Consider the following 14,347-nt stretch of genomic DNA (forward strand, 5'->3'; position numbering starts at 1 on the left):
TGATTCATTTATCGATCAGCCAAGCGGGTCTGCAAATCACCACTAGAGAGCCCTCTGGCAGGGTGGTGACCCTGTTGATTCTCTTTAATTGGGGAAAAAACTGTGTTCAGACACTTTAAGGCCAACCTAAAAAGAAGTTCTATGCAGCTTCTAACAACGTGTGTGTGTGTGTGTGTGTAAGCTGATCAGATGATTACTTTTACTGACAATGGTCTGATGCCATGACCTCTTTGTTGCTTATCTCTGTTTTGTGGTAGCAGCCCCACTGTTTACCCAGAGCACATAAAATGCAACACATTAGTGGTGTTGGCCGTTTATTAAGCCACATGCAGTCTTTACAGTTTGCTTTTGTTGTGGTTATTAAGTACCATAGCCATTCTGTAAAATGTCTGCATTATTTTAGTTTTTTTTTTCTTTTGTAGCACGGGTTAAAGCTTTAGAGGAAATTATCACAGCAGACCACATAAAACAACACAGGAAAGTAATTTGGGTGAAACACTTGAAGATCTCTTTGTGGATTTGTGTGTTTTCACTAAGCCTCATGGTTATAGAGCAGTCATTAACAGCATATACAACTTCAAGGACAGTCTGGTTAAACTGAAAACCACCTCTTCTAACAGATATAATTCCTTATAACTAAATAATTCTCTACAGTCATTTTCAGCCACACTCTTCTCCTTAGCAATATTAACTTAGTGTCCTTCGTCTTCCTCTACATTGCAGGATGAGCCCAGTTTACTTTGCAGTTCTGTCGAGAGTAAAGGAACTCTCTTCAGAGCCAGTTGAATCGCCCTTTTGAGTTGGGCTCTGCTGAAGTCAACTCTAGAGTATTAACAGTAACCAGACAGCCCTGAGGGAATATTGATGCATTCTGAGAGCTGAGCTGGATAAGACTGTGTGATCCTTTTGAAAGGTTCCTCAGATGAATACCCAGTGAAAAGTTCTATGCAGTTCTCCACTTCACCGCACTTGACTACATTCCAGCTTTGGCTCCTTATCACATGCAGTCCCCCTTTTCATCTGCAGTGGAAACCCAATTCACCTGCTGCCTAAGAGACCATCACTCCTCCTCCACACCTCATTGCTTCTTCAGTAAGTCAATAGAATCAGGATGTTCATTTAATATAATCTATATGCTAGATTGTAAATAGTTAGAGGAAAGGAAAAAATGTATTTACTTAACATTGTTGTCGCCTTTTTAAAAATGTATTAACATGTGAACAGTGATAATACATTATTCATACCAGCTTGTGAAACAGCCTGTGCGAGATTAGTCATGACTATTAAACATGTAGTGTTTAAAAAAAGATTACCAGTCTCTCAGTGTTGTACAGTGCAGACATTGCATTAACCAGCAGAGGATAATGGCAGTGTGTCAGGCTCTGAATTGGCAATGAATCAGATTTCAATCAAGATTGGCATATCTATTAACAAGACCAAGTACATCTCATGCTCTCTGTAAGATGTTCAATAAATAACGCTGGTCACTGAGTTTGACATGCAGCACTCAGAATACCAGTCTTATTTATAATTTTTTTTGCCAGAATATTTAATTTTTGTCTTTTGAGTTGAAGAATGACATTTTTGAAGATAAAGAGGGCTGTTGTGAGACTTTGCTTTCATTCCCTCCACTGCACAAAGAGGACACACTGTCTTACTGAAAAGCTGAAATGTGAAGAAGTCAGAGTCCATCTTGAAGAATGCTGGGAAAACTCCTTGATCACTTCCTAACCATGAACAATCCTCTCTTTTCATTGGCATTGGCTGAGTTGTTGGTCATAGGTATCCAAGTGTTGGCATGTGTATGTGTGCCTGCTGAGTGATAGCTCACTGGTCATGGATTCCTGAATCTCACAGTGAATACCAGTGAGTAAAGAGTCCTCTGCAGTCACAGCTCGCCTGGCTGCTTTACCCTAGAGATACTCTTTTTCTCTCTGTTTTCATTCCTTAACCCATCTCCTCCTCTACTTTCGGTTTGTTTGCCTTTCTTCCCAAATATTTAACATGTGTATTTACATAGATACACATTTACACATATATAGTACTGTGCAAAGGCTTTAGGCAGGTGTGGAAAAATGCTGTAATGTCTGAATGCTTTCAAAAGTAGATATGTTATTAGGTAATATTTATAAATTAAAGAAGAAAAATCTAAATCAAATCAATAATTTTACTTCTAGGTACACTTGCACAACGTCAGGGATTTTGTAGGCATATTGTCAGGTGTATGGTTAAACAATCATACCAAACATTGTGCTGAAACACAATCATTAACTGAAACAGAAACAGCTGTGCAAGAAGAATAAAACTGGGAAGGAACAGCCAAACTCGGCTAACAACGTGAGGTTACTGAAGAAAGTTTACTGTCAAAAGTCGTACACCATGGCAAGACTAAGCCCAGCAACAAGACACAAGGTAGTTATACTGCATCAGCAAGGTCTCTCCCAGGCAGAAATTTTGAGGCAGACAGGGATTTCCAGATGTGCTGTCCAAGCTCTTTTGAAAAACCACAAAGGAGTGGGCAACATTAAGGATCAAGGTCAGCCAAGAAACTTACTGTTGCAGATGAAAGACACATAATGTTTACTTCCCTTTGCAATCGGAAGATGTCTAGCTGTGCCATCAGCTCCGAACAGGCAGAAAACAGTGGGACCCTGGGACACCATCTACTGTCCGGATAATTCTGGTCAGAAGTGGCCTTCATGGGAGACTTGCAGCCAAAAAGCCATACCTCTGATATGGAAACAAGGCCAGAGGAAAGAGGGGTGCAGAAAAATGGCTGCAGGTGGTCTGGACTGATGACTCAAAATTTTAAATCCTTGGCTGTAGCAGAAGGTAGTTTGTTTGCCAAAAGTCTGTAAAGCCGTACAATAAAGAATGTCTGCAGGCAACTGTAAAGCATGGTGGAGGTACCTTGCACGTTTGGGGCTTCATTTCTTATTCTATCCCAATATACTTTTGAACCAAGATTTCCCTTGCTCCAATGAGCTCTTTCCTACTTTTTAGAGGACGCCACAATGTGATATTTCTCATTTGTCCTCTCTGCATGGGGTATGTTCAGAATACTGAGACTTAGTGCATTTTAATTTGCTAGGTCTTGCTCTGAGATAGAAAGTGGAGGTGTGAGCAAGTTGACAGTTGGGGTGTTTCTCTGTAGAAAATACTCACATTTGTCCTTCTCATTGTCATTTCCTCTGTGGTTCTTTTTAAAATTTGGGAAATTAAAGTGAATAAAGATTGTTTTACATATATTTTTGGATATATATGTGCAGGTGAATAGATTAAATTCTGGATTTTGCATCCTAAATATGATAAAAGTAAGAGCACATCTCAGTTTCTGCCTCTCTGTCATTGTCCTTCAAGGGTTGTGTGTTTGACACTTCATTTCTGCGACCTTTTCATGCCTGTTATAAACTGCAATTGCTTATTCGTCAGTGCTTCCATCTAGAAGGGTAGTGTGGTAATGACACCCTGTTAAATCTTGAAATGAGATTTGGAATGGAAAAGAAACCCCTGTGTGCCTTTTCTGTAATGTGCTGATGCTGAGACCTCTTTCTTGCTGAAGGACTCTTCCCTGTATTATCAGCCCTCTGATGTGGCCTTAAATTACCCTTGATAGCCAGCCGCATGTTTGTTATTTCATGTGTGGATCCTGTGTTCCTATCGGCTCTTTATAAACCAACCCTGAACATAAGCATATGGTTTAAATTACTCAAACTTTGCCCCCCCCTGTTGTTTTTAGATGAAATACACTCAACGGAACATATTTAGCAGTGTACTTTCAGTCCCAAGATATTTACCTAAACTAAGTATGTCTCACACACAGCTGTCTCTGTAGTGCCCCTTTAATTGGAGCCGTGTGGCTCTTGGGTAAAAGGTTGTGCATGACCATCCACACGTGAATGGCGGTTTTCAGAACAGATTCTTTAGCTTTGTCTGATACATAACATGCTGACTTGGATTGCTTTGGTAGATGCTTCTCTGGATCAGTTCCCTTCAGGCTTAGACTTCATCTATGATCATAAATCACATAGTCTGTAAAATCTCACGTGTTGGAAATCAAAACTGTCGATTAAGGTGCTTTTAAACGATGCCTTCATCTCCTTTAAAAGTATTTTTCACTACATACTACGAGCTGCTTCCTGCTCCTCTGACTGACATCTTCATTTGGCTTTGGGCTTTTACTTTGAATTCCTTCCTTCTTTGACTACAGCATGACTTCTGCTAAAATGCAAGAGAACACCCAGTTTGCAGTGGCAGAAGCTGTTCTCGGTTATCAAAATTGCTCCTCACTATGCATTTCAAGTCACATATCCATAGATGGCACTGTGTGTCAAGCTGACTTTGACTCTCATGCTTAGTTTGTTGCAATAACACTTCCAGATCATTTCCCCTCACATGGCTGCTGCTGTAACCCCCACCCACCCTCTCACTAACCCGCACTGCCACTATTAGTATATGATGCAAAGATCGCAGCTGTATTTTAAAAAAAACTAACAAACAAAAAACAAACAAACAAAAAAAAACAACGTTCCATCTGATTCCGAGGATATTTTTTTTTCTAGGTGGGAGTGACTGGTTATCGAATGTGGTAATAGGAAATGGCTATCTCTCATTTAACTTTTTATGTTATGACTGGGATTACACATGCAGTCATCTGATAACAGGAGTCTGGAGGAGCAGGAAGAGGTTTAGATTGGGTTACAGTAGGTCAAGGTTAGAGTAGCGTGGAGAAGTGGGGCAAGGGGAGACATGCTGTTGCTCCTGTTTTCAGATTATTTTCTGCAGTAAAATTTTTGCTTTTGTGTCTGGACTCTGGAATGTATTCCTTTTTGACACATTGTTGGATAGTAGCACAGGACTCGAAATGTGCGACAGCTAGTTGCTCGGGAGAGGTTTGTTTCATGGCTTAGTATTTGGTCTAGTGTCTTCACTGGATCACCTGCGTGTATAAACAATTATATTGCCACTTTTTGGAAAGATTATTAGGCCTTTGCTACCACTCAAAGAAATAACCTTATGTTTTGTCTATTTAGGGCAGATTAAAAGGCAGTTTCTACAGAATATGTTGTAGACAACAGGGGCAAATCTTTTTGTACGCACAATGATGGAAAATGTGTTTCTAGTGGATTACGTATTTCAGTGGTTTATGTTATGTTATGGCACACTGAGTAAGCATTATGTGTAGAGCTGTGGGATTTTCTAATTCTGTCACGGTATGAGGAGAGGGAACAGCTAACCTCGACTCCTCACTAAAGACAAAGACAGTCCTTGGAGTACTGTACCTCTGTCCCAGATACATCATCTGACTTACACCAGGACACCCGGACAATAATCTATCCATATGTGTCCGTGAGAGTACTTTCAAGGGGCTACTCTCAGATTAACATGCAGAAAAAGTCAGTTTTGCCAATCCCCAGCAGTGCGCATTTGTATTTAAATGCTCATTTTTAAAGTTCACTAAGGGGCTAATTGTTGTGGTTTCCTGCTATAGTTTACATTCCCAGAGCTGGCTAGCAGTGTTTTACTTGGAGTCTCCAGCCGTGCAGACAATATTCTGGGTTGTCAGACAGACCAGAGCTGTTATCAGCGCAGGGAGCTGTCTGGGAGAGTGTGTGTGAGTGAGTTTATGTGAGCTACGGAGTACAGCCAAGCCTGTCCAACTAAGACACCACTGCCTCTCATCCCTAGTCCCATCTGGAACACGTTAATCCAGCGAGAACACTCTCTCTCTCTTTCCCCCATATTCTCTCCTCTTTTGCATTTCTTTGCCCCCCCCCCCGCTGTCTAACACACACTCTCTCCGTCTGTCATTCTGACTGTATCTTCGGATTCGTTCTTGCAGGTCCAATCAGGAAGCCCAAATATGTGGAGAGTCCTCGTGTTCCTTCTGATGCCATCGTTTCAGCGCTGAGGAAGGTGGCCGAAAACAAGGAGTCCTCACACAATGGTGAGTTATGCTTTTCGTTTACTTGTGTATATGTGCTGCTTGTGTTTTTGGAGAAACTGGAAACAGTTAGACTCGAACAAACTAGCATAAGAGTGAGAAACGTACATGATGTCAGCTGGATCATTGTGTGGGTCCGTGGGGTCAGGGATAGATCTCTGTAATGTAAGGGTAGCATCAGTTCTTGCATGAGTGGCACATGTAAGTACCAGTGTGTTTGAGCAGTGTTCCTTCATGTAGCCTCTTATACAAACACATCATAGTGCCGTGTTTATTTTAAAGTGTGTGTTTAGATTACTGAGTAGTCAGTTTTCCACTGTGTTGGGCATACATTGTCTGACCGAAGCACTGGCTTTCTTTCACGGGAATGTTATGAGGACAAGACCTTAAATTTCTCAGTAATTGTGTATGTTATGTGTGTTCTTGTCTGTCCATGTTTCTGTGAGATGTGCCTTTAGTTTTATTGCTGCTGACTCACACCTGTGTTTATGTGTGCAGGGCTAAGTGCTCTGTTGTGATTTCCAGCAGAGCAGGGCAGGCTCAAATTCCTCCCATTGGTTTAGGTGGAGTTGTAGGATGCGTTATCTTTAGCAAAAGGCAACACAGAAAGTGGTGCCCTCTGATTGTACATAGCTCACATACACAGACATTAGTTACCCAGTGCAGCCCAGACACTGTTGACTGCTACATACCACGGCATGAGGGTGTGTCTGACATTCAGCTGGCACAGAGCAATGCTTCAGCTCAGAGCGGGCTACCGGCAGATCGCGGACGCCAGATAAATGTTATCTCATGACAGCTGGTTGACTGGCGCTGTTTGAAAGCTAGTTTTAAGAACTGTATAGTTTTGAGAGAGCTGGTTTGGATTATTTGAAAAGAAATATTTGGGGAGAATCAATTTAGTTGGGTTAGTCGTGGTACAGTGTTTTTGAGTATGATTGCAAACCTACTGCAGGTTGCACAACAACACCCCACTTCCCCTTCTTACCATCAGTCAACACCTTTCTACTATTCCCTATGCATTTTCTCCCTCTGCAGACCTGAGATCCCCCTTTAGGCACATGTACATAAACATACACATTCACATGCATGTGCTGTTTTCGAAAGATTCTCATTCCAGCCTCCCTCTTACTTCCCAATAAGGTGAGTATGCTTAATGTTAACAAAACCGCTTGTGTAGTAGTAGTGTACAGAAGGGATCTTGTTGTGGTTGTTTTAACCTTGTGTACTTAGTGCTGCCTCTTCTCTAATTTCGTTCTAGGCTAAAATTACTCTTGAAGCGATATAACAGGCCTAACTGTCTGACTAGTATGTGACAGATCTACTGACTGAGACTCCAGAGAATCTTTTTGCTATGACAAAATGTAGAGAACTATCCAACTGCTTCAGTCTCAAACACAGAAAGGGCACAAAAATGAGAGATTAGAAATTTAATTTTGCCTTGTATTATTCTTCTGGTGCACTCCCTCCCAATGATGGAGAAACGCATATATAGTTAGCAAGTAAAAGAGGTTAACTGCTGAAAAATGACCAGAATGATCCAACTTACTCAACTAATTATGTACAACAATTAGGCTCTATATAAACTCCAGACTAATGATGGCTAATTGGGATAACCGAGCTGAGTAGGATGAAGCCCCATGTACAGCTGACAACAGGCTTTTGAACAGAGCTACACATGCCTCTCCTTTTCTCTCCCATGTGGACAAATTCACACAGATAGGATGTGCATTTTATTTGGAGAATGTATGAGTTTGGCTGTTACATCACTGGATTTGTTGTATTGTGTCACATGTGACGAGGACATATTGTTCTTTTGTCAATAAAGGAAACCTATTCTACCCTTATCTCTTACTTCAGAGGGGGTAAACAATGCTGACTTTTTTTTTGCTAACTTCTGAGACAGGACGCAATGGTTGTTTGAGGTTGCAGCTTTTGTAGCAAGGTCATCGTCAGCATGGAATGTTGATCCAGTGCCGGAAGAATCTGAGTCAGAAAATCCGTTGGAAGTTTTGCAGCATGACAACTGTGTGACATTTAGTCCAAGTTAAGTGAGTTTTTGGGAAATGTAAAGGGGCTTTTTGTTGGGGGTTGTGCTGAAGGATGCCTCTCTTGGATGTCTCAAAGCCATGCTTAACATCAATAGTCACATCTTGAGTGCAGCTGAGGCTTTTTGTGTTTTTTTTAGGCAGTGTATACCCTGATTTGGCTAAAATGGTGAATGTCAGATTTTTGTATGTGTTTCATTGTGGCCATCCTCAGATATGATTAAACCTTGCATGTGGCTTTAATGTATTCATTTGTTCTTTTTTGGTTGATCTGTCAGCTTTCCAGTTCTCTCCGTTGTGTGCAAGCAGGCTGGGCTTTAGGCTAAGAAAGGAAATGCATTTGACCCACAGACGAACCATATCACATAACTCTGTCTTTGAGGACGGATCGTTTCATGTGTGTGAATGCAATGTGCATTCTAATTATGTCTTATGTGTATACAAGTGCATATATGTTTGTTTATGTATATCTGTGTTTGCGTGCATTTGCAACAGGCGCCCAACAGTTTGCCTGTCAAAATTGTTTCAGCTGTTGTCACGGAGCTCTGTCTCTGTCAATCAAGACTGAACCTCACGTCCCGTCCTCTCCCACGATTATGCTTTGCTTGCACCCCCCTATGGGACCCGGGCCCAACACACCTGTTCCTTCATGTGTTGATTATCTTGTCAGTGCTGAACCTATGGCCCAACTTATATTGTTAAGTATTCTGTGACTTTACACCACTTAAACCTGGCTGTGGGATTTCTTTCACGTCTCTATTTTAACTGTACTGGTGGTAATCCGACCTTTCATTATCATTTCTTGTGCAATGTGTGTTACTCATTTGTTAACACCTTTTGGAGACCATGCCATACTTTGTGCTATTCACTCTATTATTGTTACTGTTGTGAAAACTAGTAAATACAGGCGTCTTTAGCTGTCAAATGCATCACTTTTGCACAATGTAGGGCCAAAATGACATATAATTGACACACCAAGAGACTCTTCAGCAAGCTAGCTATAAAATGAAGCTAGCTCAATATACTCAGTATGGATATCCTGGCAGAGGCTGCAAAGACACCGAAGATGAAGATGTTGTCGGGGGGAAGTGAGGAAGAGAAAAAGATAGAGAGTGACAAAGCAAGAGACCAAACAAGAGTAAATATTGGACTGGCTTTCAGTCATTGGCGAGAGCTTTGTGATATAAAAGGCTGGGCTTGAAACAGTAAGTAATATTAGCTTGTTTGCTAGAGCTTTTGTTGTTGCACTTGCTTGATGTTTGGCTGTGTTAGCAAAGTTGTCGACTGTGTACAGCTGTCCATATTTGCGACAGCAATGTATAAGTGAATTGCACTCTGAAACTGTAGAGGTGCCAAATTGCCTCTAAAAAAAATCACATATTAAAAATCACATCTTACATAATGTTGCTTTCATTTCTGATATTTAAACATCTCATCAGAAGATAAGTAATCTGATGCAAAATCACAGCCATATCTGTGGTCCTGTCAGGCGGCATGCAAGGAATGTTTTTAGCAAATAAAGGAAACCTCTGGTGACTTCTTTTTACACTACAAAACAAAAGCCAATTAAACAGTAGACCTAATGTCAGATTATTCTTATTTTCTTAGTACGATACTGTATTGAGAAACTGAAAGAGAGGGACGTGAGGACATTTTCTTCCTCTAAAGAATGAATGCAATGGGTCTGTTACGCATAAGCAGTTTTACAAACTGGCTGTATTGTGTACCGCCAAGCCAAATTGTGTAATCAAGACCCATTGTTACCAATTTATAGGACATTTGATGATATTTAGACAGCCTTCACTCTCCATCTACCATTTAGGAAAGCAGGGACCTTTTCTGTGGCATATATAGCGGGAAGCTGAAACTTTGTTTTTTGTCTTTTCCCTTGTTTAATATTGAATCTTCATTAATCTGATGCCCATCTCTTGAGGATCCTCATAGCACAGCCACTGTGCCCCGCAGGGGTGAATTGCAGAATCTTAAGCTCTACTGGTCAAATGGTTAATGAAATGCCATCTGTATCTATCATTAGAACAACAATAATAACAGCTAGAGTACAGTGTCAAGCTGAGATGACAGTCAAAACTATTTATAATTATTATCACCAGGCTATCCCCACCCTCTGAACCTTTTACTTATTATCACTAGTCTCTCCTCAGTATTCTGTAATGTCTCATTTGATACTCCATCTGTGTTCACAGCAAAGGACATTTGTGGTTCTAACATTGGAATGTGCAGTAAGAGCACTCAATGTGCTCCGTGGGGTCACGTCACCTAGTACCTCCGATCTTAAATGGGGAAGCAGGATGCATGTTCTCATCGAGGGTTCATTAAACGGGCTCCACTGTTGTGGTAATGAAACTCCAGCTGCTAATGAGCACCGGCTGGATTGTTTTCTCAGCATGGAGAGAGCCAAGACAGCTCTGTGGAGCCTGTCTGTCCCCCTCCTCCTCTGTCCTCCTTCTGGTCCTCGTCCTTCCGTCTTCTTTCTTCTATCCTTGCACCACACAGCTGCTATTTCACACCTGCTCATAAACTTCCTCAGGCAGCAGATAACGATGTTGTTTTGTTTTTGCCTCCATTTGCTGTACAGTTACTGGAATAACAAAAAGTGGTTCCGGCTACATCCCTAGTTTTTCCATATTTCCAGGATAGTGTAAGATAGTGTAATCAGATACTGTATATAGCACAGGGAGCAAATTTTAATCAAGTAATCATTTTACTTCAGAACTGCCTCCCATTCAGATTAATGCAGTCCTTTTATCTTATGTATACAGACAAAGTTGCTGTTGCCCTACTGCCACAGTTTTATCATGCTGCATCATAAATAATGTCAGTACCATTATGACGTCATAAACAGATTCATAAAGTGTTGCGCAAGTTTAGACGCAGAGATAAAAATCATGTCATGTGAATTCTATTCGGATGGGACCAATTAATAAACTGGGTTAATCAAGATGAGAGTAGTTAATGAGAGCCATGATAGCAATGCTGGTGATTGTCTACACTCATTGTTTCTGGATGGTGTTTTTTTCACTGCAAGATTACAGCAGGTGGGTCATAATAGACAACACTATACCAAGCCTGTTTTTTCTTCTCATCAAATCATTTACGCTGAGGCAGTCTACAGCCTGGGTAGAGAGCTTACATATAGCTCAGTCAATTTACTGAGGTTGCACAGTCTGGTTCTCTTTCTCCAGCTTTTTAGTTTTTTCTTTGTATGCACAGGCTACCAGTTAGGACTGCATGTCAGTGTTAAGGGTTGTTATCCATCAGGTTAGCCGAATGCTGCTGCAGAGTTGATTGAATAAAAAACGGAAATGGGTAGGTAAGTTGTTGAAAGTTACATTTCCTTGCATGCATGAGAAATGATTATTGAATGTGAATTCTGTATGTGGTTCTGTTGCTATTGGGTGACTGCATAAGATGTGCTGTAATGCAGTTACTCTGCATAGAATATATATTAACTCATTATTAGTCACACATTGGAGCTTTTTTTGCTAATATAAACAATCTGTTATCTAGTCATTATAGTTTTGACTGGAAACAGTTGCATTCTGATGATTTTTTTTTCTGCACCAGTTTATGGTCATCTTTTTTTATTTATGTAAAGGGAAACACAAATTCAGGTGGCAATTCAAAATCTATAACCTAACTATAACAGAATCGAACGCAGTGTAGCTCTCAGTCATTCTGTGATGCTTTCAGATCTGGTTCTCGTGTAGATCAACTTTTCTCATGTAATATCATCCCCGCTGAGTCTTGATTTAGTCTCTCCTCCTCTTTGTCTTTGTCTGGGTAACCTCTTTAAATGTGCATGTGGCACCTTTTCACCTCAATAATAAATTAATTAATTTTAATTTAGTTATAAATTCCTGGACTATAGCTCCTGTGTTTCAGCAGGTTTTCTGCTCATGTTCAAAACTTTCTGCGCATTCATAATCTCTCCCACAAATCTGTGTTTTGACATGTCCAGCGAAAAGGCAGAATATAACGAGAATGTCATCATTTAATGAGAAGTCTACCCCCCCTATACTCTACTGTGCATTACGTTCTTAATCCGCTGGATGTAACGTACCGCATGTTGCACGTGAAACTGAAAGTAACTGAAACACTTTTGATCTCAGCACAAATCCACACAAATGTTAACTTCAGCAGCTCTGATAAAGTGCAGCTCACAGTCCCAAACAGAGCAAGTGTCCCTTTGAGACAAACAGTGTTTATGTCTCAAAGGGACATAAATATACTAAACTCCCTATTGGACAAACTGTTGTGGCAGTACTTAATTATCTTAAACATTTTTTGCCTTTTTCTGTACTACAATTTCTTGTTAGTTATAGACCTACACTAGTGAGAGAGTGTTGAGTGAGAAATGCACACACACACCCATAGATACAGTACATCTACAGTATAGATTTGTGTGGATGCATGTATGTGAGTAACCTGCTGTGCCCCAGGTGAAAGAGCCAATGTGCATTAACATGAAACAAGGGCAGACCTAATCTCTGAACACTGCGAGGGAGGCCAGCAGGTCTGGCTTGTATTCAGTCCACCGTCAGGTTATCTTGGCAGACAGGTAGACCACTTGCAGTCAGAAGTGCTCCCTGCTGATAGCATTTTGAATCACTAAACCATAGCAGCCCTCTTTCATGGTTTCCTTTTCAGGAATGCGTGACAGCTTGAGAAACTGATAAACCCTGACCACCCGCACTGACCTCTGTTTTTGGACTATGTTGACAGTTTTTTCTGATTTGGTTTGGACTAGAAGGTCCTTTACCCTTTGTTTGATCAAGTTATCAGTTAGAAATTAGACTAACCATTGTGGTTCTTGACCCGGTTTCATTGTTGTGTTTATGTGTCTCTGAGTGAAGAAACAGACAGAGGAACTAGAGAACAAACCCACAGAAACAGCTGCCACACTAGGATAGGATGGATGTCTGATATATTTTATCTATGCCAGAGGTTTAGTGTCATCTTATAAAATTTTTATAGTGTACAATGGTTTTCTCTGTTTATTAGAAGAGACATACAGTACTGCAACACTTATATGGCCTTGAGCCCAGAACACCACTGAATGGGAGACGTACACCAAAGTAACATCGAGTACAGTCTGCTCGAGTACAGTCTGCTAAATGCACTGCCATAAAAAGCCCAACTGTTAAACAGGATCTTATTTCACAGAGTAATGCTGTCAAACACCTAAAGAATGTTGTCATCAGTTACTGTGGTAAGAATAGATAACAACATTTATATTAGCAGCATTGACATTGGCAATGTCACATTGCAGGCAATGGCTGCTTAATAAAGCTTTAGATGCGATCAGATCAACGTAGGAGCAGTGGTGGCACAAAGGTTAGAGAATAGAGCTTATGACAGGAAGGTAGCCATTTTGATCCACAGTCAGGTTGGAGTAATATGGCAGTAAAGCAGAAGAGTGTCCCTCCTCCAGAACCACAGCTGAGGTTCCCTGGAACAAGACACTTCAACAACGAATGAATGAAAATGGAGGTAAAACAGTAATTAAAGATACCAGTATTTACTTCACATGAACTAGATCTACTTTTTTCTGTGTGTCATGTTTACTATTTAGTTGTCATTGCTGTAAAATGGAAAGGAGTGACAGTGATGATAACATTCAAAGAAGAAACTGGTCCCAGGGTTAACCATTAAGCTGGACAAAACAATTGTCCTGTTGCGTCATGCGTATAAACAGAATTAATAGTGAGTCACACACTCTTAAATCCATTCAGAAGTGGTTGTCAAACTAAAGCCAAAGTATTGTAATTAATAAACCCGCACTACACAGCTTTGTCCATTGTTTTTATTCATAAATGCATGACCACAGAACACTGGGAAAAATTACCTTGCAAAGTAACTGTATCGTGTCTAGCAGTGGGTGCAGTTGCATTGCATCTATTTTGTGTTGTTGGTACAGTGTACTGGTTTGCAAAGATACCACTGGCTGGAGATATTGTTATTGATGTGGCCCATGAGCCTCAGTTTTGGTTGTAAGTGCCATGTGCATCACATATGTCAGCCTTTCTGTCTGTCATGGTGTATTTATGTCAGATGCCTAGAGGTCTGTCACAGGCCCAGCACAGATCCAGGGCTACTGATTGGTCTTCAGAGGCAGGTTGAGTTTATGTGGTTTTTGGGGAACCAGTGATGAAGTGTACCTGTCGGCAAAGAAGGGAAGAAGCCCACAATCTACAAATTGGATTTGTTTCTACATTGTATTAAATTATAGCCAGAGCACGTACGACATTATTATTTTAATGGGAAAACATTCTTGCTTTGATCTAAGTCTTTCAACTATGTTGCACCTATTTCTTCTATACTACTTCTACATTTT

At 40.6% G+C, this 14,347-nt stretch overlaps 1 protein-coding gene across 1 annotated transcript in view; it reads left to right on the plus strand.

The window, feature by feature from the left end:
- tanc1b (tetratricopeptide repeat, ankyrin repeat and coiled-coil containing 1b) overlaps nt 1-14,347 on the plus strand; it is a 101,045-nt gene that overhangs the window by 36,488 nt on the left and 50,210 nt on the right. The window contains exon 4 of the mRNA XM_038720424.1: nt 5,843-5,947. Coding sequence (XP_038576352.1) covers nt 5,843-5,947 — 105 coding nt within the window. The remainder of the gene's footprint in view (nt 1-5,842; nt 5,948-14,347) is intronic.

This window comes from Micropterus salmoides, unplaced genomic scaffold (genome assembly GCF_014851395.1).
Source record: "Micropterus salmoides isolate LMB-PRFRI ecotype aquatic unplaced genomic scaffold, ASM1485139v1 Ms_hic_scaffold_15, whole genome shotgun sequence".
NCBI classification, from domain to species: domain Eukaryota; kingdom Metazoa; phylum Chordata; class Actinopteri; order Centrarchiformes; family Centrarchidae; genus Micropterus; species Micropterus salmoides.